Source organism: Equus asinus, chromosome 17, assembly GCF_041296235.1.
Source record: "Equus asinus isolate D_3611 breed Donkey chromosome 17, EquAss-T2T_v2, whole genome shotgun sequence".
Lineage (NCBI taxonomy): Eukaryota > Metazoa > Chordata > Mammalia > Perissodactyla > Equidae > Equus > Equus asinus.
Genome location: NC_091806.1, coordinates 48,449,227 through 48,469,072, shown reverse-complemented (window position 1 = coordinate 48,469,072; position 19,846 = coordinate 48,449,227). Strand labels below are relative to the sequence as shown.

Genomic DNA, 19,846 nt, shown 5'->3' with positions numbered 1-19,846 from the left:
CGTGTGGAGTGAAGACCCCGGCTGACGTGGAGGACTGAGGGGTGTGTGGGCTTGAGGGGCAAAGAACAGAGGGGCTTCTAAGGGTGAAAGCCCGTGGACAGAAGTAGAAGGTGCTGATAGAGACCGGGTGGGGGTCCTGGGCCCCGCGCCCGTGGATGGCACTGTTGGGCCACAGCTGGGGCATCTCCCGTGACCCCTGACCCCTGAGATGAACATCCAGTGTCGCCTGGGCCCTGGAGGTAGAGAGCAGCCACCTCGATGTCCAGCCTGCCCGGTTCAGCCCCCTCCTTCAGCACCCCTCACCACTCCAGGGGCCCCATCCACGAGCCAGCGCACACCTGGTGGAGGGGAGTCTGCTAGCTTTATTCACAGACCCCAGGGCATGGGGGCAGCAGGGACAGAGACAAGGGCGGTGCTCAGGCCTGGCGTCCGGAAGCTGCCATGTGGGCTGCGCGGGCCAGGGGTCTCTGTCCTGGGGGGCCTTTTGGGCTGCTTTATTTCCAGCGCCCGCCGACCTTGCCCTTGGCGGTGGCACCGGCCTTCTTGCTGCTGTAAATGGGAAGCAAATTGGTCTTGAGCGTCAGGGTGTCCAGGACCCTGGCTGAGCCTACTCCCTGGACCCTGGCAGACCCCCAGCCTGACAGCTTTGCCCACCCAGGCTGCTGTCAGGGCGAGGGGCCCGGCCTGGCTCCCAAAGCCCCCGGCACGCATTCCAGCTCCAGTCCTATCAGTGGCGACTCACCTGTACCTTGCCCGGCTGGGCCTGGGCGGCTCTGTGCCAAGGCAGTTAGTGTGGTTAGGAGAGGGGCTGGCGCAGCGAGCCTGGGCACCCTTCCCCCTCCCTCCATTCCCTGCCCGAGGGACTCAGGGCACAGGCCACAGCAGACTTGAGGGGCCCGATTTGGGAAGACCCCTAGCAGCTGGGAAAGCTGTCTCTGCAGATGGCTATCATCTTCCCAGCTAATTTGGCCTCGTAAGAGTTTGTAGCACCCGCCTCCACCCCCCCCCCACCCCCACCCCCCCGCCCCGGGTTACAGCCTCCTGGAGGAGGAGAGGCTGGGGGCAGTGGGCTATTCTGGTCCTTCACTCCAGGTCGGCAGTCCCCGCCCGATGGACTCGGGACCTGGGAGGCCTTGGTCTTGCTCCAGAGTCGTGGCCTCTCGGCCACGGATCAGAGTTGGACCCCAGGGTCAGAAGGTCTTAACCCCGAGGGTTGGTGGTCCTCAGGAACCTGCCCCATCTGTCTGAGGTCCTTGGCACACCAGTGAGCCAGGAGGGAGCTGGGAACTGGGTTAGGGTGAGGTGGGTGGCCCTTTTTGGACAGCTTCTGGGTGCAGAAGGCCATGCGGTTCCCAAGGTTGGCTTCAGGACAAGGCCTGGTGCTGGTGGCCGTGCACGTGGCCCGTGTCCTTCTGCAGGAACCAGCTTGAGAATCTGACATGCATGCACACGCACACACACACACACACATTCGTACATGTGCACACCTTGTCGAATGGCCCACTCTCCAAGGGGACTGAGTCACCCTCTGCTCTGCACAGCACAGCCCAGGGAGGAGGGGGGTGTCACCCCCCTAACCTCTCCCCTCCAGGGAGGAGGAGGCTGGGAGCAGCAAGGAGGCAGGGGCTGGTGGAAAAGGGAGGAAAATCCCACTAAACTCCCCAACTCCAAGCAGTCCTGGGGACCCTGTGCTCCTTGGAGTGTGAGCCAGCCCTGCGACTGGCCAGGCTCAGAGACAGATCCCAGGGCAGGCGGCACAGAGCCCAGGCCATTGGGGTGGGTGAGGCACAGGCTGCTCTGGGCCCTTCTGGGCAACTGCCGCTGTGTGTCCCATGGACCCCGGGGGATGATCTTACAGACAGAGGGCTCACCGCCCTGAAGAACCAGTGATTCCAGCCAGGGTCTCAGAGGGGCTGGTGACAAAGCCCAGGCCTCCTGATTCGCTGTTCCAGGTCAGCTTTGTGGTGACATACTGCTAGATGTCCAGCCTGGCTTTGCCAGGCCACTCTGAAGGCTGCCCAGAGCCACCCACACCCTGGGGCCTCCTGCGGGGCCTGCCCCCAATCTGCCATCCTCCTGGGCTCTGGGGTAGGGGGAGAAAGGAGGCTGTGCGTCTGGGGGCACAGCGCCCCAACATGCTGGCACGAGTGGCTGGCTGGTTAGTCTTGTTACAGCTCTGCTGAGGGCCGGCTGCCACTGGGACTGGCTAAAATCATTGAGCACCCCCGGTGGGGCAGTGGCAGCCGTCCCCATGGGGCTGTGTGCCCGGTGCAGAGCATGGGACAGGCTGGGCTACTCACTGCTTCTGGGCCTGGTCGATGCGGCTCCTGAGGTTGATGATCTGCAAACAACACAGTTGACTTACCGTGGCTGGTCCGAGCAGTGCCAGGCGGGGCGTGGGCCGGCACGCCCTCCACAGAAGGCCTCAGTGCCTCACAAGGGCCACTCACTCCCTTACTGTGTCCTGGCTCCTCTGGATGGAGGCCACCGTCCCTTTTGGCTGGTGACTCTGACCTTTGGTGGCCTGCACTGGAGACCTGAGCCATGACACACAGCAGCTCTGGAGCTGGCCACTTACCTTCCAGCCCGCGGCAGGATGCGGGCAGCGGGCACGGGGCAGGAGGTGAGGCTGGCAAACAGAGCCACAGATTCTCCAGTGGCCTCTGAGCTCAGAGCCCTGAGGCCTCTCGCTTCTTGACCCACCTGCTCCCTCGTTCCGACCGCCCGGACGGGAGGCTGGGGGAAGGCCAGGCCCTTCCCCGCCTGCCCACAATGACAGCAGGTGGCCTCAGAAGCCATCGGGCTGTAGGCAGGAGGGAGGAGGCAGGAAGGCTCCTGTCATGTCCGTGCCTGCCGCTGCAGCATCCTCAGTGGCCCAGGGTTTTGCCATGCGAGAGGCTGGCCGTGCACCGTGCCCCACGAGCCTGGCCCAGGGCGGACCCTGGCTACTTACAACTTGGCCAGCATCTCCACTCTGGCCCGCATGTTCATGATCTAGAAAGACCAAGATGGTTACGGGGCTAGGGGCGTGGGCTAAGGTTTTGGGGCCCTGCTGTGTGCTGGGCTGGCCCCCAGGGGCCCTCTGTGGGCTGTCCACAGAGGTATCAGGAGACAGTGGCCCTAACTCAGCTCCGCAGACACGAATGGGGCCTGTCTGGCCTCTGTATGGGTGAAGCCCATTGCTGCAGGCCGGCCTTCCCAGGGAGCATTGAGAGAACAGCACTGTCGCCCATGCCTGGACCCTGCCCGCCTGCAGAGAGGCCTGTGCTCCTGGGGGCAGCCCTGGGAGGGGATGATGGTCTTCCTTCTGTTGGAGGCGAGGAAACTGAGGCACAGAAGGACCAGGCAACTTGACTAAGAGCGCAGGGTTCCTGAAAAGGAGCCAGGATTCTCCCAGCTGTCGATCCCAGTGCCCCGGGCACCCTCTGTCTCGGTGGCTGGCAGGGACGGCAGTGAGAGAGGCCCTGCGAGTGTAAACTGTCTTCCTTTGGGGACCCTGGAGGAGAGCAAGGGGCAGGACCCACGTCTCTGATGGCAAAGCTGGAGGTGTCTGCGTTTGCATGGAGCAGGTTGGTGGCCAGGACCGGTACTCCCTTCCAAGGTCCCATGTGGACCTCCCGGGGGACATGATCAGCATGTGCTGTTTGGAGTTGCAAGTCCCTCTCAGGCAACTCCAGGCAGCCACCCCCGGGGGAGCAAAGTCACAGACCCCAGCAAGCCCAGCCAGAACCCCTTTCCCAGCTACAGGGTTGGGGTGAGGAGGTAAGGATTAGGGGACCCAGGTGAGGCCCCCAGGGGCTCTAAGGAAACAGATGTCTTGGGCCAGCATGGCTGGGACGTGGGTTTGCAGAGAAGGCTGTGAGGGGAGGACGGCTCAGTGCCAGAGGAGGTTAGTGCCACCCTGGGGTGACCTCGTGACACTGGGGACTTTCTACAAGCCCCAGGCGCCTCAGACACTGGACCCCACGGCCACTCCGCCCTGCTGCTCCTTCTTGCCGGCCCCCAGAGCAGGGGGCTGATTGCTCATGGGCAGAGACCAGCCCAGAGGATGGCCCCAACTGTGGTCCCAGCAGGAGAGTGTCCTCGGCCAAGGGTCCATGGGGACAACCCGCATGGAATTCTCTGGGGCCCGGTCAGTGGGACTTGGGGAGGTGGCCGCCCCAGCAGGCCACGAGCTGTGGGGTCTGCACTCACATCGTATTTCTGGCGCTTCAGCTTCTCCCCATACTCAAACTTGTCAGTCTCCAGTTTGTACAGGGTGTCCCACAGCTCCTTGGCCTTGTCCCTGGGAAGATGGCAAAAATGAGTCGTGGCCGGATAAACCCTGGAAGGCAGGGCCCAGGCCACCCGCTCTCCTCCTCAGCCACCACCAAGAACGGGCCCCCGTGGCCTCACAGAGCGCCACGAGGCTGGTGGATTCAAGAATGCTCCTCCAGCGCCATTGGGCCATCGGGCCGCCGGGCCCCCTTCCGGGGTGACGCCCTCCCTCACCTGAGCTTCTCATCGCTGAGATGGTCGATGTTCAGCGGCTTGCGTCTCTCGGCCAAAACCTTCTTCTTCATCTCCCGGGCTGTCTGCTTCTTGCCTCTCTTCTGGTCAGCCTGAGGGGACATGGCAGACGGGCCTGGCCTCAGGAGGGAGACGCTCCACTGCCCAGCCCGAAGGCGGGTGGCTGGGGATGCACACAGATGTCAGGCAGTCCCCAGGCTCTGAGCCCCCGCACTCACCTTGGCCAGGTAGCTGCTGTAGTTGGCGCCCATGGATGACAGAGCCTTCTTCTTCTTCAGGTCGTCCTCAGCTCTCCTCTTAGCCTCCTCCTCCTCCCTCCGTGCCTTCTCCTCCTGTGGAGACCCCCATCCCCAAGACCTTCAGGGGTGGGCCAGGGCTGCCTTCTCTGGGTAGGCTTCAAGGACCTGCCCTGGGCTCGGAACTTTCTGGAAGCTCCAGGTTCTGGTCAGGGTCTGCCCTCTTGCAGGGGTTCTGCGGGACATGGGGAACTTAGCCAGTGGCTCTGGTCACTGGCCAGTGTCAGGGGGAAGCTCAGGAGAAGGAGTGTCAGAGACCCTGGCATTTCTCTGGGCCTGCGGTCATTGGCTCGGGGCCTGGAGTGGGGAAGGGGCGCCCGGGCCTCACCGCCAGTCTGTTCTGGCGCTCCCTCTCCTTCTCAGCGCGGATCCTCTGCTGTTCAGCTCTCTCCGCACGGCGCTTCTCCTGCGGCGGGAGGAGTGGGTCAGCCCAGCCTTGCCAACCCCGGGCTCCCTGAGAGTGACCATCAGCCCCTGCCTGCTCCTGGAACCGCCTGGACTCACAATTCTCTCCTTGAGGGCGACCAGCTCCTCTTCCTCCTTCTTCCGTGCTTCAAAGTGGCTGTCGATGAGAGCCTGCAGCTCCATGAGGTCTTTGTTCTGGCGCTTCTTCTGGATGTCCTGCAGGTGGGAGAGGACCATCAGTTCCCACTCCTCCTCTCGAACCTCGGCCCTGCCTGGCCCCCCTTACAGCAAGCAGCTCCTTCCCCTGCTCCAGCAGAGAGGCCCTGACTCCTCGGGCCACCAGGAAAGCTGAGAGTGGCAAGGACCCTTTGACCTCACCATGTCCCCATGGCCCCTGCCCTTCTGGGAGCCCAGGGGCTGCCTGATCCCTGAGCCACAGGACAGGAACAGTGCCCCCTCCACCGCACGGGTGAGTCCAGGTCCTGCTCAGCCTTAAGGTCATCAGCGCCTTGGTCTTACTTAAGGTCAACAACACTGACTCTGACTTGGCCCTGTCATCCTCCTCAGGGATGCCCTGCATGTGCCAGGCAGAGAGGAAACTGGTGAGTGAGATACTCTGTTGGATAGACAGATGGGTGGATGGGTAGATGGACAGATGGATGGATAGATAGAAGCATGGGTGAGTGGATGAGTAGATGGATAGGTGGATGGAAGGATGGATAGAGAGATGGTGTGCTTTGGCAGGTGGATGGATTATGGATGAAGAGATGGATGTGTGGGTGAATGGATGATGAATGGGTGGAGAAATGGATAGATGGATGAGTGCATGAACTGGTCACTGAATGAATGGATGGATGATGGATAGAAGGACGGATCGGGGGAGGAGGGAAGAGAGATGTCTATTACTGGAGGAATTTCCTCTGGTCCAGGAATGAATTAAAGCAGAATTGTCTGGAACCAGGAAACCCTAGCTCTGGCTTCTTGAGAGGAGATGACCTTGAGAAACCTTCTTCGGCTGGAGCCTGAAGGTTAGGGGTGGGGTGGAGGCTGTGTTGATGGGTCCCATAAACTTACATCGAAGTCTACTTTCTCCCCCTCCGGGATCTTAGGAGCAGTGAGTCTGAAGAAGAGAGAGAGGCTCATTAGCAGGGACAAGTGGAGACCCCACCTGGAGAGTTGGCCTGGCCCCAGGCGGACTCCCCCCCACCCCCCAGCCCTCTCGCCCTGCCACCTGGCACAGGGCGCTTTCCTTGGCCTTTGTTCCAATCTGATGTGTAACCCACCATCCCCAGAGGGGCTTGACCCCCTTGAGGAGGTTTCAACCTCTTAGTGTCCCTCTGTTTTACCAACTTTTGGACATCGCAAGGGCTGTTTCAGCCCCATCTGTCCAGGAAGGTCACCCTCGTTTTCTTTCTCAAACAAGCGAATGCGGCTAGGTCAGACCAGAAGGCTGGGTGGTCACCTCAGGCCCTCCCGGGGTGGGGGTGGGGCATTTGCCTTTGCATTTCTCTGGCACCTCTTTAATCTTTCTTTCTGGGGACCCAAAGGAAGGGGGAGGTTGGGCAGAAAAGCAGTTTGAAGAAGAAAAGAGGTCCCCTCTTGAATCCGGCTGTAACCATCCATCAGGGCTGCGCCCTCCCCCCAGCACATTCCAGATGGAGCCAAGAGGGAAAATAACAACAAGGATTTTTTAAAACAAGTCCTAGAAGAGAGTGGGACTGAATATCGATCAAAATGCTGGAGCGGGAAAGGATTTTCTAAACTCAGAAGGTCCCGCGAAGGGAAAGATGGCCAGATGACGCTACGCAAATGAAAAACTTATGTATGTGAAGAAAGGCAAAAATTGAAAGGGGGGTGAAAAACCCAGACTAGAAAAATATTTTCAGCAAATACAGAGAAGACTTATATCCTTATGCAAACCGATGATTAAGAAAACAGAGAAACGCCTCCGTGAGATAAATGGGCAGAGGGCATAAGCTACCAATTCTCAAAGAAGAAAGAGGAGCAGTTCACACACGAGGGAAGGCTCCCCTGGAGCAATCAGAGGAATGCAAATGAAAACAGCCCCGAGAGGCCTTTTCCCATCCATCAGTGGCCGAGGTGAAAGCCCGTGGCTGTGCTCGGGAAGACGGGTGTGGGGCGCGGAGCCGCTCACGTCCACGTAGGAGACCGCGCTGGCAGGGCTTGCGCGGAAAGCAATTTGGCAGTGGATGTCAAAAACTTCAGAACGTTCATAGTCTTTGACCCAGTAATTCCAGTTCTGGGAATGTGGCCTAGGGAAATAACCCCAAAGACAGAAACTGCTTTCCACCCAGCATTATTTATGATAGTAAAATATTGAGGCAAGTCTTAATGTCCCGCACCAGAGGAATGGTTAGGAAAATGACGGCTTGTCCAATGGACGGAATATTATGTGGCCATTCAAAATATTTAAGAAGACTATGTAAAAACATGGAAAAATACTTATGAATAGTGCTAAATTCTAAAAAAGCAGAATTCAAGTTTGTATAGACAGTACGATGCTTGAAAAACAGCTCGGAGCTTAAATCTGTTTTTCCGAGCCCGATGCATGGAAAAAGAGAAGGAAGAAATAAGCCTTTTTATTTCTTTCTCCTCTTCTCTGCAGTCTGGCTGGCTGGGTGGGAGAGTTATGGATGATTTTTTTTTTTTCTTCGTTGGACTTTTACGTATTTTCCAAATTTTCTTTAATGAAGTGTTTTATTTTCATAATGAAAACACAAACTTTTTTTTTTTTTTAGCTAGAAAATATCTTGTGATGGGGTAGCTTTATTTAAAATCGTTGAACTATAAAGTAAACGGGTAGAAATATGCCGGCCATGCCCATCCACGGTTCGGTCTCCTTCGGAGAATTGCGGACGGCTCCCGCCAGGGGCAAGGGCTGGCGCGTGCGCCCGCTGGTATCTTGGCCCCGGGCGAAGCGAGGTGCGGGCGAGACCGCACAGAGGGATAAGGGGTGAATCGCCGACAGGGCTTGTGTTTACTCATCAAAAACAGAAAAGTCGGAATCCCCGGATTAAAAAAAAAAATCTCTGAAATGCTCACAAGTAAGTAAAAGGAGAGAAAGATCCCTCCCCACAAGGATTCTGGTCCCCCAGAGGGGCTCCGAGGCCCCGGCGCCGTGAAAGAGGGTGGATCCTGGAATCCGTCGATTCAGGGACTGTTCTGAAGTGGGTTTTGTCTCCCGCCTGCCCCACCTTCACCTGTGTCTCACTTGGAGGGTCCTGGGAGACCCCCTCACAGCATGGCCGGGCTGGCAGGGTCCAGAGGGGGCAAGAGGGAGCTCCATGGTGCCTCCGTCTCTCAACCCCATCTCCCCTGCTCCTGTACCCTGTCCTTCCTGGGCCTGTAGCCTCCTCCTGCAGGAAGTCATCCTTGCCTACACTGGGTGACCCCGGGCAGAACCACACCCTACTGACCCTCCAGAGCCCTTTTCTGCCCTTCCCTGGAGGTGACCACCCAGGTGAGGTGTTACCCCGCCTGTGGGGGAAGGCACCAGCTGGCCCCAGTAATCCCATCCTCATAATGTGCCTTCCTCGAGGATCCAGAACTTCCAACACCAAAACCGGGAGCAAAGAAGAGGCTACTTTCTCCAGGGGTTTGGGTCCCAGTTCACCCCTCACTGAGCCTAAATGCATGGTCTTCCTCTGGGGGCACCCAGTCCCAGCCCTTTGGGACGTCGCTTCCCCAGGTGACCTTGGTCCCCATCCAGCCTGCACACTCTGGCTTTTCCTCCAGGCTCACCTCCCAGCCCTGTGCTCACCCCCCGACTCCACATCTGGCCTTACCCCGACCCATACTCACCTGGGTCTTGGCTTCTCCTCTGGTCACCGCAGCACCGGCATGGGGAGAGGGAGAGAGAAACGGGGTGAAACTCGGCGCCCACTCCTGCTGATGGCCCCTGGGGGCCACCCAGCCGGGGGCTTCCTGGGCTGCAGCCAGCAGGGCCACCCGCCTCTCCAGCTGAGCTCACCACCCACCCACACGACCCAGCAGGGAGAAGACGGTCTTGTCCCCACTCTGGACCTGAGAAAGTCCCTGTGGGATCTGAGAAGGAGAGCTCAGAGTGTGGGGACCAGGCCACTGGGAGGGAGAAGGGGTGAAGGGAAGGAGGAAGGAAGCCAGAAGTATGCATCCTCAGGGGACAGGGAAAGCGAGGACTGGGGTCGGGGGAGGACAGAAAGAGCCAAAGGAGGGTCTGATGGGGAGAGTGGAGGAAGCAACCCCTGCCGTCCTGGTCTGCTGGCCGCCCCCACTGACCACCCGCTGCGTGCTGGCAGAAGCTCGGGAGCAGGAGGGCACCTGCACAGCCCTGGAAATGCACGCCACCGCCACCGCCCTGAAAAGTAGCGAGGGAGCAGAGGAGGAGGACAGACAGACAGACAGGCAGACTGAGGGAGAGGGATGGAGAGCCAGCAAGGCAGACACCAGGAGGGTGGGTCCTGTCTGTCTCAGGGTCACTGCGGCTGGGGACCTGCGGATCCTTACCTTCCTCTTCCTCTCGCTCTTCCTCCGCGGTGTCTTCAGGGCGTAAGCGCACATGCAAGAGAAAAGCCGGCGAGGCTGCAGGGCAGCATGGGGGGCGCGAGCCGGGGGCGCAGGCATGGGGCCACAGGGGGCAGCGCCTGGACCCCCCCTCCCCTGGGCGCGTGTTGGCCTGGACCCCTTTAGTGCCCTGAGCTGGGGGCCAGAGATGTGCTGTCTGGGGACGGGATGGAGGGCTGGTGCCACCTCACTGTGGAGCGGGAGGGCCTGGGGGATACCACCCGACCCAGGAGGCCTGGCAGTGAGTCGAGGGACCTCAGCAAGCCTGCGGGTGCTGGCTGCTGGCTTCTGTGAGTCTTTCCCCTGGGGGTCGCCAGGTCCCACTTGGAAAACTGAGACCCTCCCCAACACTGGAGCCTTGGAGCTGGAGGCAGGCAAGGGAACCCTCAGGCCGAGCCCCCAGCAGCGGGCCGTGGAGCCTAGGCTGGCTCACCCTGGGTAGGGGGTGGGGGATGGCTCCTGACCTCCCTAGGCAGCCTAATCTCTGACTCTTAAGAGGTTCCTCTTCCAGAGGTGGGATGGGCTCCCCCCCAACCTCTCCCTGGGCCGCCTCCAGGTCTGCCTTGTGGTGGGTGGCCTGAGGTCCCTGCTGGAACCTCCAGACCCAAGACCAGGCCTTGACCAGCCCTGGATGACCTGGCCACCTTCACGTGGGGGCTGCTTCCTTTGACCATCCCTATCCCCCCGGTGCCCTGGGGTGGTCCTGGCTGGCCTGGACACAGCCCGGGGTCTGCAGCTGGTCTGGCCGGGCCTTGCCCTCCTGTCCCTCAGTCCTGCTCTGGACCCTTTGATGATGATGACAAGACCATCCACACTTCTTATGGCCCTCAGCTTGTCTGAACCCAAGGAGGCCCGGTGAGGAAGTGTCTTTGAGCCCCAGGCCCTGTCCAGGGGGAAGGGGGTCCAGCCTCATCTTCTCCCTGGCACCTCCCTCAGCTTTAGATCCCTCACTTGCTCAGGAACCTGTCACCCTCCCGCAGACAGCCCCCCACCCCCCTACTGGCTCTGCTCAACTTTGCAGGTGGGCCTGGGCCTGAGGTCGCCCTCTCCCCGCATGCCCTGGGGCGGGAGCTGCATGCTCTGGGATGCTGGGCGGCCATGGGGCACTTTAGGAGCAGGAATCTGGCCCAGGGGCAGAAGGAAGGGTTTGGTGATGGAGAAGAGGGGCTGCTGAGGTGACCCAGCCTTCTTCAGGGACCTCGCTGGAGGGGTACCTGGTGGGGCCGCCAGGCCAGGGAGGGCAGAGGGCGAGGGGCAGGCGAGAGCTGGAGGAGAGGGGGCCATGCAGCAAAGCCCCCCAGGCAGCTGGCTAGCGGGGGGGCGGGGGGGGGGGGCGGCCTCGAATCCCCCACCTCCTGTCTGTCTGTCACTCGGCTTCAGGGCTGGTTCCAGGGTGACCTGGTGACCTTGTAGCCCCTCCAGGGCTCCTCCTGGTTCCCTGTTCCCTGGACGCCTGCTGCCTGTGCAGCCCAGCATCCTCCACCCAACCCTCGGGCCGGCATGTCCCTTGTCTTACTGCGGCCTCGCTGAGGCCAGGGAAGGGAGGACAGACAGCTCCGGGGCTGTGCTCAGGGTTCAGGCCCAGCTGGGAGGCGTCGTGTGTGTGGAGGGGCTGAGAAGAGCTCCCCCACTCAGGCCCCTGACTTGAACCGCATTTCCTCACCTCCACCCCCAACCCCGGGGGCGGCCAGCCCTGCTGTGGGGAGGTCAGGCCCACCCAGGGGGCCTCCTCTCGACCGGGTGTGTCTGGCTCTGGCCCAGGCGATGGGTGGGATGCTGGGACCTGACTGATTGCTCGTTTGCACGCAAGGCCCCTGGCTGTTCCGGATCCCCGCCGTCCCCACCTCGGGCCTCAGCCTGACTTTCTGCTTCACCCCACTCGCCCCTCCACCCTCCCTTCAGCCTTACCCCCCTTACTTTCCCCTCTCTGGCTTGCTATCTGGGGCAAGGCAGAGGCCTCCTGCCCTGCCTCTCCTCCTCTGCTCTTCTCCACTCCACTCTGGTGGATCCGGAGGGTCCCAGTGGACCCCAGCAACATCCTCCCCCAAGGCCTGCACCCCTTTCAAGTCCTACACTGGGCTCTGCATTTGGCTTCAAGGCTGGCTGCCCCTGTCTTCCTGCTGGTGGCCCAGGAAGGGCCTCATCCCCCCACCCCTGAATGCCCTCTGTCAGGGGGCCCAGGAGGAAGCCTGCACCCCTGCAGCCAGGCCTGCGTGAGCCAACACTCTAGGTCTAACCTGTCCCCAGTCCACAGAGGTGGTGGCTAGAGTCACGCAGGGAGGGAGGGAAGGAGGAGGAGAGGACGGGAGGAGGAAGCAGGGGCTCTGGCCTTGGGGTGGGGGGTGGCCATACCTTCCTGGACCTCCTCTGCAGAAGCAGCGCCGTGGTGGAGAGAGGGGAGAGAGAAGCAACTGTGAGTCTCGGAGCCGAGACCGAGGACAGGGGCGGCGGGAGGGGCAGGGCGGTGGTCCGAGCAGGCCTGCCCGGTCAGTGGGTTACACAGCCCTCTTGTTCCCTGTGGCCCAGGGCTGCTGCTCACACCACACACGGCCGTGTGTGCACATGCATCCACACAGGACTGCAGTCATGGCACATACCTTGTACATGAACTTCATGGACTAGGATGGCCATGGAACAAGAGGCAATACCGCGGGTCAGAGGTCAGAGGAGAAAGGATCCGAGGTTAATGGAAACAGCCGGGTCACCACTCGGGAGGGTCAGTGGCCGAGGCCGAGGGGTGAGGAGTGTGCGGGAAGCGAGCGAGACACGGTCAGTGTTGGCCTGGGGCGCTATCACCCCCAAGTCCTGTCCTTGCCTTGCAGATGGGGAGGCTGAGGCTCAGGGGTGGAGCTTGCTTTGTGGTGACATCACTGCTCTGGTCATGAGGACATCAGGGCCCATGCCTTTCCTGCCACCTCCCCTGTTCCTGCCTGTCCTCAGGCCTCTGGAAGGACTTCCTTATAGGGGCTTATGGCTTCTGGCCTGGGCACAGAGGCCCATTCGTGGGGCTGTGGCCCCGTGGCATGGCACCAGAGACCCTAATGGGTGGGGCCTGTAGCCCAGAGGACAACCAACTTCCTGCCACCTGACAGCAGGGCACCCACCCCCTTTGGATCTTTCCCAGCCTCCAGGGGAGTGGGGATGCCGGGCGTTGGCCCTCAGCTGCTCTGTCCACCCATTTGAGCACAGGACTCCACACCCTCCCATCCCATCGTCCACCTGGATCCTGAGGAAGGAGCCCACGGGAGCAGTTTCGAGGAGTGACCAGGGAGTGGCCAGGGCCTCAGCTTGGGGCTGATGGCCCAGGCTCGGGGTGCAGGCTGTGAGGGGTCTTCCTCCATTGCCTCATGTCACCTGAGGCTTGGCCTGGGGCCCTGACCCGATCGAGGCGTCAGACACCACCATGGGCTCCCAGTGACCCGCCCTGGGGTGGAGGGCTCATTTCAAGGGTGGAGAGGCCAGGCCACATCCCACATCTGGTCCAGTAGTCCCCCCACTGACCCACTCTCCTTCTGCTTGGGGGTGACCCCCATCTGCAGCCCAGCCCATGTTGGGAGAGTGCCCAGCCCTCGGGGTGCCCAGAGCTCTGGTGAAGCATCGGCCATGGTTAGTGGGTTATGTTGGGGCCACATGTGGGGGCCCTTTGGCTGGCTGGTGCCTCAGTGCCTCCCTGTGCTCTCCCCAACCCGTGCGTGGGCTCCAGCCAGGCCCTGGGCCCCACATGGGGACCAGAAGTCCTGTGCCCTCGTACCTTCTTCATGGACTTCTGCAGGCGGAGGGGCGGCTGGTGTGCGGGTGGCAGGGAGGAGAGAGGAGAGAGTTAGGCCGGGAGCACACTGCACATCCTTAGAGGGGGCGGGGGCACGCTGGGGTCGCTGTGAGGGTGAGAGTCAGTGGGGGCAGAGGGGCTGGAGGGTGGTCGTGGGACTGGGGTCCTGAACCCCACTCACCTTCCTCCTCCTGGGCCTCTTCAGTGGTGGGAGCAGCGGGGGGAGGAGGGAGAGAGGGAACAAGGACAATAGTTAGTGGGGCGCACTGGGGGCGGCGGGGAAAGGAGGCCGGCCCCTTGGGAGAAGAGGCAGTGGGTGCTCTAGGCCGGGCCACGGAGAGGCTCAGGCCTGCCCTGCTGGCCGGCAGCGGCCCACCACCCGCTGCCCCCCGGCGGGGAGCCTCGGGGGCCTTGGGACCCTCAGGCCTTGGGCCTGTCTCTGCAGAGCCACCTCCTCCGAGGCCCTGGGAGACACTGAGCCCCTTGCCCCCGCCAAGGCCTGGACCCAGGCTGGCCTCAGGACCGTGCCGCCTGCCCCCTACACCGTAGTGTCTGTGCCCTGAGAGTCTCGCTATGTTTTGCTCTGTGGGAGACAGAAGAGAGGCAGGGGACAAAACCCGAGTGCCACAAGAGAACCCGTGCTGCTCGGCCGAACTCCCACCCCCGGGAATGTCCATGAGGACCGGGTGGCTCTGACACTGTGTGGGTCTTGGAGGCCATGGAGGCAGGGGCCCGGCTGGCCTGCCTTGTCACCTTCCCCAGGGAAGGGGCGGCTCCCCGAGACCTCTGCTCCGCTCAGACAAGAGTCCCTCCACCTTTCCAGCAGAAAAAGAACTGCTCTGCTCATGTTGTTAGGGTAGCAATGTTTTCAAAATATTTTCAAAACATAGCACCCAGAACGCCCCACAGGAGAAAGAGCCCGCCTGGAGAAACTGCGGGAAAGCGTTCCCAAGGCTGAGCCGGTGCCAGGGATTTCGGAGGAGCTCCCGGACGGGGACCGCCTCTCCCCATGGTGCCCAGGTGCGGCGGCTCCCCCAGCTCCATGCCTGCCCAGGCACGACCCGGAGGTCCCCACGGACGCCAGGGGGGAGGGAGGGAGGGCTCGCCACGTCACCCCTGAAGGTTACTGCCCCAGAAGGGAGGGGGAGGGATGGATGCTGAGAGAGACAAAGAGACAGAGAGATGATAGAGATAGAGACAGAGACACAGAGACAAGGAGAGACAGAGACAGAGAGATGATAGAGATAGAGACAGAGACACAGAGACAAGGAGAGACAGAGAGAGACAGAGACAGAGAGATGATAGAGATAGAGAGACACAGAGGCAAAGAGAGACAGAGGGACAGAGGAAACAGAGACAGAGAGAAGAGGCAGACAGACAGAGAGATAAGGAGAGAGAAGCAGAGAGAGAGAGAGACAGAGAGACAGAGAGAGAGAGACAGAGAGATAGGGCGAGAGAAACAGAGAGACAAGGAGAGACAGAGAGACATAGAGACAGAGAGAGAGAGAGACAGGGAGAGAGAGACGCGGGCAGGGCCTGCACAATCAGGCTGTTGATATTAATGAGGGTGAGAGTCATAACGACAAATCCCAGACAACTCCACACACCACGGACACAGCGAGGATGAAGTATTAATGGACGATGATGAGTGTAAGGAGAATGAATGATTATAATGAGAATCGATTAATGTCTATTAATCAATTAAAGAGAAGTTAGCAGTGATGACCAATGGGGATTAATGATGAGGACGATGGCCATTAATTGACGAGCTCACGGAGGCCCCAAGAGGCCCATGGGCATGAGGCTGAGCGCATCGAGCAGGAGAAGGGGCCGAGTTAAGGGGGGAGGTCCGGGTTGGGGGGTAGGGGCAATTCTGGGGGCTGCCAGAGTTACCTTCCTCCTCGTACTGCTCTGCAATGGGAGGGAACAAAGGAGAGGAGCATGTTAGCAGCCACCCCAGGAGCCAGGAAGGAGAGGAGGACCAGGCCCAGCAGGTCCATCCCCAGACAGTCCCAGATGGGGACCGGGGGTCCTCAGACCCAAAGGAGGCTGCCGGGTGCTGGAAGACGACAGGCCCTGACGATGACAGCGGCTTGTGGGAGGTCTGGGGCCCCAGACGCCCAGGGCCTACTATGGGGATCACGGCAGAGAGGGGCCAGGACCGGGAGGCCCCCCCAACCCTCCAGCTCTCTCGGGGCTGTGCTGCCCTGGATAACTCAGCAGTGCAGGCTAGGGGGTGTCCAGGCAGGGTCTGGATGGGACCATGTCTCAGGGATGGACGAGGTTCAGGGGCAGGAGTGGGGAGCCCGCTTGCAGAGGGAAGTTGTTCTGATGCCCACCACCAAACGTGGAAAATCTAGGGCTTCAGGCCAGGAGTTCCCAAGGAGAAATGTGCTGTGGACAAGTCGGATGGCCCTTCCCACCTGGGAGCTTTCTGTCTAGAGGTGGGTGCAAAGGGAGAAAAGAGCTTTGACACTCACCCTCGACGTGTTCACTGTAGGGGAGAGAGAGAGAGAGAGAGAGAGAGGGGAGAGTGAGGTGGGCTTTCCCCCTTGGGTTTCTAACAAACACCAGCAGGTCCTCTAGCCTCTGGACACGGCGAGGTCCGGGGGTCCCAAGGCAGGGTGGGGTGGCTAGGCTGGTACTCACACTTCCTCGTCCGACATGGTGGGTGGGCTGTTTCTGCGGGGTGGGGGGAGACCGAGACAGGAGTTAGGAGTGTTGCCTTGGTCCAGAAGTGCTGGTATGGGGGCTGGGGTGGGCTCTCGGAGCTGGGGGTGTGAGGGGACATTGTGGACAGGGGTCGAGGGCCAACTCTCAGGCCTTGGGCGGGCCCACCCCTGTGCTTGGGGCCTCCTCCAAGGCCCGAGGCCCCCCCAGCCCTCCTGGCCCCAGCCTTGTATCCCACCCGCCCCCCTTCCTGGCCTGGCTCCAGCCTGGAGCTTGGAATGCTGGAGCTGGATGGGATGTTGGAAGCGTGGCGTCCACCCCCACCCAGGGCAGACATCCTCTCTGTAGGATCCCTGAGGAGGGTCATCCAGAATGCACGGTGCTGGTCCAGGCCTGGAGGCCCATCCAGGCTGCTCTGGAGAGTGGAGCTGTCCTGCTGATGTTAACTCAAAACGTGCCTCCTGGTGGTCTCACCCCTTGAATCTGGGGGGAGCTCTCTGAGACCCCCGAGATTACGGAGCCCAGCTCCCCTAGATGGCTAGGCTGGACCTTCCCTGGTCTTCCCGTCCCACCATCCCCACAAGAGCCCTTCCTCCTGGTATGAGCCTAGCTCCCTTCCCCGACTGATGGTTCCTGCAAGGACCCCATGTTCTCTTCTGGGGGTGCCGAAGGGTCCCCTGGGTGGCCCTCTGTAGACCCCTCCTCCAAAATCACAAGACCGCATGAGCCATTCTGTCTCCTTGTCTCCCCCTTGCTCCACCGGACGGCAGACTGAGCCCGAGCTCATGGGGAAGTGTCTGGGCTATTTCTCTGTGGCCCCCGCAGCCCGGAGCCCATGCGAGGCACCCACGCACTGCCAGAACTGGATGGACAGCCCCCTCCCTCCAGCCCCATCTTCCTCCCTCAGCCTGCTTTCCCAGGCACCGTGGATGCCTTGAATTTGTCAACGTCTGTGGGAAGCTCTGTGCTGGGGCCTAGTTGCACGTGTCCAGGTGCGGCCGGCGCCAGGCCAGCCCGCTCGGGGACCGTTTTTCTGCGAGCTGGCCACCGCACACGCCTGAGGCTGCCGGGGCCTGGGAGCGCTCCGAGCAGCTGCATCAGAATGTTGGCCCGGGGTTTTAAAAAACAAAATTCCCGACAACATGTTACAGCTAACTTGAAGACAATAGTTATGGCCCCCCTAGGGAGCTTCGTATAAGAAAAACACAAGTTCATCACCTAAAAATGCGTTTACATCGCATTGCTAAGGTGGGAACAGTTTTCCAAAGTCTCTGTCAAGAATGTTGATTTTCCCAGAGCAATTTAAGCTCCATGCAAAATTAACCAAGACAGTTCTGTAACCCTCCAGGAAGCCAGGCAGCCCTTTCCCAGCCTTGAGTCTCTTCCCGGGGTTCTGCTGCGCCCTCAAGCTCCAGCCTCCTGCCTTGTCCACAGCTGGGGTCTCACTGTTCCTCATTCTGAACCTTCCTGGTGGGCTCAGCCCCTGGCCGCTGGCCCCCCCCCCCCCACAGCCTCCTCTCCGTAGGGTGGCAGGGGCGGGGAGAACGCCGGGCCTCGCCATGCTGTGCCCACCTCTCACCCTGCTGGGGCCCGACACCTGTCAGCCGCCTCAAGAGGGGGTGGTCCTGGCCCTCGCCCAGGGGTGGGTTATTTTTAAGGAGCCAGTGGCAGCTGAGGTGTCCAGAAATAGGCACCCGAATTAGCCAAGACGTCTCTACCCAGAAACCCAAGACGGTGGGAGGGGGCTGTGCGGGCAGCTGCCGCGTGTCTTGCCAGCCCCCCCCCTCCCGGCAGATCTCCCAGGCCACCCTGTGCTCCTCCGTCCTGCCCTCCTGCCTTCCGGGCCCGGGTCCGAGGTGGGCCTCCAGGAGTAGCTCTCGCACCCCTAGGCAAGGTATCCCCGAGGCCTCTTGTGATGCGAGGCAGCGAAGGCCCGCTCTCCAAGTGGGGAAACTGAGGTCCCTCCAGGCCCCTGCTCCTCCGCCCAGTGAAGCCCTGAAGTCAACACCTCGGGGCTACTCTGTGCCCCCACCCCCATGCCCACTGGGGAGGGGCCCAGGGTGGGCTGTGCTTGGGAGCAGGGGTGGCATTTCGACAGCTGAGAAGGAGGCCAGTTGTCCACGTAATGTTCTGCTCTCAGAAGGCAAGTGTGAAAATAGCCTCTGAAGTCAGCGCTCCTTGGGGACACACACCACCCCTCCCTCCCTCCTTCCCAGGTGACAAGAGGGGGGCTGGAGGAGGCAGGAGCCCCTGCCACTCCCTTGCTGTGGGCCCCTGACCACATCCCCCCGCTCTGGCCTCCATCCCCTCTGGCCGTGGCTCTTCTCCCATCTCGTCCCAGGATGGCCGAGGGCACCTGGTCTGGGGGACATCAGGAGGGGCAGCGAGCCCTGACCCGATGGAGGCGGGGAGGCTGGAGGGGTGTCAGGCAAGGACCACAGGCTGGCCTCCTGGGTGCTCGTGATCCTCCCACTTCGGGCAGAGGTGGGACATGTTTTCTGGGCAGGCAGGACAGAGGCCCAGCTCCCCACTCCTCCCTCTGTCTTGCCCCAGCCCAGCCCTGTCCACTCCTGTCCTTGACCTCTGTGAGCTGTCTCCAGGGCTGCTTGGGTCCTAGCCACCCTTCCCCACTGACCTGCTTCTGGGGTCACCTAGACAGCTGCCTGCCTTTGTTTTCATCTATGCAAATGGCAGTGTTGGAGACAATGGCCACATGGGGCTTCTGGGAGGAGCTGGTGGTGGCACCCCTCACCATAGTAGAGCCCCCGGGGAAATGCCAAGATGGAGGGGAGGGGGCTTAGCTGGGGAACGGCAGCCCCCCACAGCAAGCGGCCCTTGGAGCTTGGGCAGCCCCTTCCTGGCCTCTTCATCCGACATCCTCATCTCCCTCCGGCTGTCTACCTTGGGTCGGCCCCCTCACCCCTGGTCTTCCAGGGACCCCCCCCCCCCACCTTTCTCCCCTCTGGCCTCCCCTGCCCCTGTGTTCTGGTTTGGAATGGCTTCATTCCAAGGTTCAGAAAGTGTCCCCTCAATGCCAGCCCCCGAGACCCTCTGGGTCCTGGGGTGGCTTCCTGAGTGCTCCGAGCCGCCACGCCTGGTGGCAAGACATCAGAAGTATGGCATGAACCTCAGCCCCTGGGACCCAGAACGCACCTCAGGCGCCAGCCGGGCCAGGCAGCCAGCACCCCGCAGGCCCCGCCCAGCCTGAGCCAGCTGCTCCGGCCATACCCACCTGTGGCTGAGTCTGGAGAGAAGGGCTGGAGCTCCCTGTGGCCAGGACCGGCTCAGGCACTGCCCGCTGGGCCTCACACCCTCATGTTATAGTGACACTTGATCTTTCCCAGAAGCCCATTGGCCGGGGGCTGAGGGGCTGGGTGGCCTGGCACGTGGGGCGGGCGGGAAGGGCTGTGCCATGCAGGCCCCTTACCAAGTATAGGAATAGCAAGGAAGGAGGCGGCCCGAGGGGGCGAGGACGGGGGACGTGTCTGGAGAAGGAGGCAGGTCCTCCCTCCTCCCCCGGGGAAGTGTCAGCCCCTATTTTTATTCCCCCGACAGCGGGCGCTTCTTGATGGGCTGAGGAGGGTGAGGGAAGGTATTGGGTGGCCCAGGGTGCAGCCGAGAGCTCTCCTTGGGC

At 61.4% G+C, this 19,846-nt stretch overlaps 1 protein-coding gene across 8 annotated transcripts; it reads right to left on the bottom strand.

Annotated features, from left to right (window-relative positions):
* Positions 1 to 342: 342 nt before the first annotated feature.
* TNNT3 (troponin T3, fast skeletal type) lies at positions 343 to 19,546 on the bottom strand. 8 transcript variants are annotated; one of them, XR_011495226.1, is made up of 18 exons: positions 19,445 to 19,544; positions 16,192 to 16,224; positions 16,023 to 16,036; positions 15,436 to 15,453; positions 13,724 to 13,741; positions 13,525 to 13,557; positions 12,371 to 12,391; positions 12,126 to 12,140; positions 9,033 to 9,051; positions 6,285 to 6,330; positions 5,310 to 5,426; positions 5,134 to 5,211; positions 4,728 to 4,841; positions 4,492 to 4,601; positions 4,195 to 4,285; positions 2,301 to 2,341; positions 1,488 to 1,626; positions 343 to 549 (listed from the first exon to the last, which is right to left on the bottom strand). XR_011495226.1 is itself a non-coding variant. In XM_014830195.3 (18 exons), the coding sequence occupies exons 2-18, from the start codon at positions 16,206 to 16,208 to the stop codon at positions 495 to 497; spliced, it is 840 nt and encodes a 279-aa protein (XP_014685681.1). In that variant the 5' UTR covers positions 16,209 to 16,224; positions 19,445 to 19,546; the 3' UTR covers positions 343 to 494. The 8 variants fall into 8 exon arrangements, 5 of the variants coding, with proteins under 5 accessions (XP_014685681.1, XP_014685690.1, XP_044605734.1 ...); XM_014830195.3 differs by lacking the exon at positions 1,488 to 1,626 and adding an exon at positions 9,717 to 9,749 and having other exon boundaries at positions 19,445 to 19,546; XR_011495227.1 differs by lacking the exon at positions 12,371 to 12,391.
* Positions 19,547 to 19,846: the final 300 nt, after the last annotated feature.

Coding starts and splice junctions, on each gene's coding strand:
- TNNT3 (XM_014830195.3), bottom strand. Junction 2,342..4,194: donor TGAAGCGCCAGAAATACGAT/GTGAGTGCAGAC, acceptor TGTTGTTTGCAG/ATCATCAACCTCAGGAGCCG. Junction 550..2,300: donor ATCGACCAGGCCCAGAAGCA/GTGAGTAGCCCA, acceptor TCCCATTTACAG/CAGCAAGAAGGCCGGTGCCA.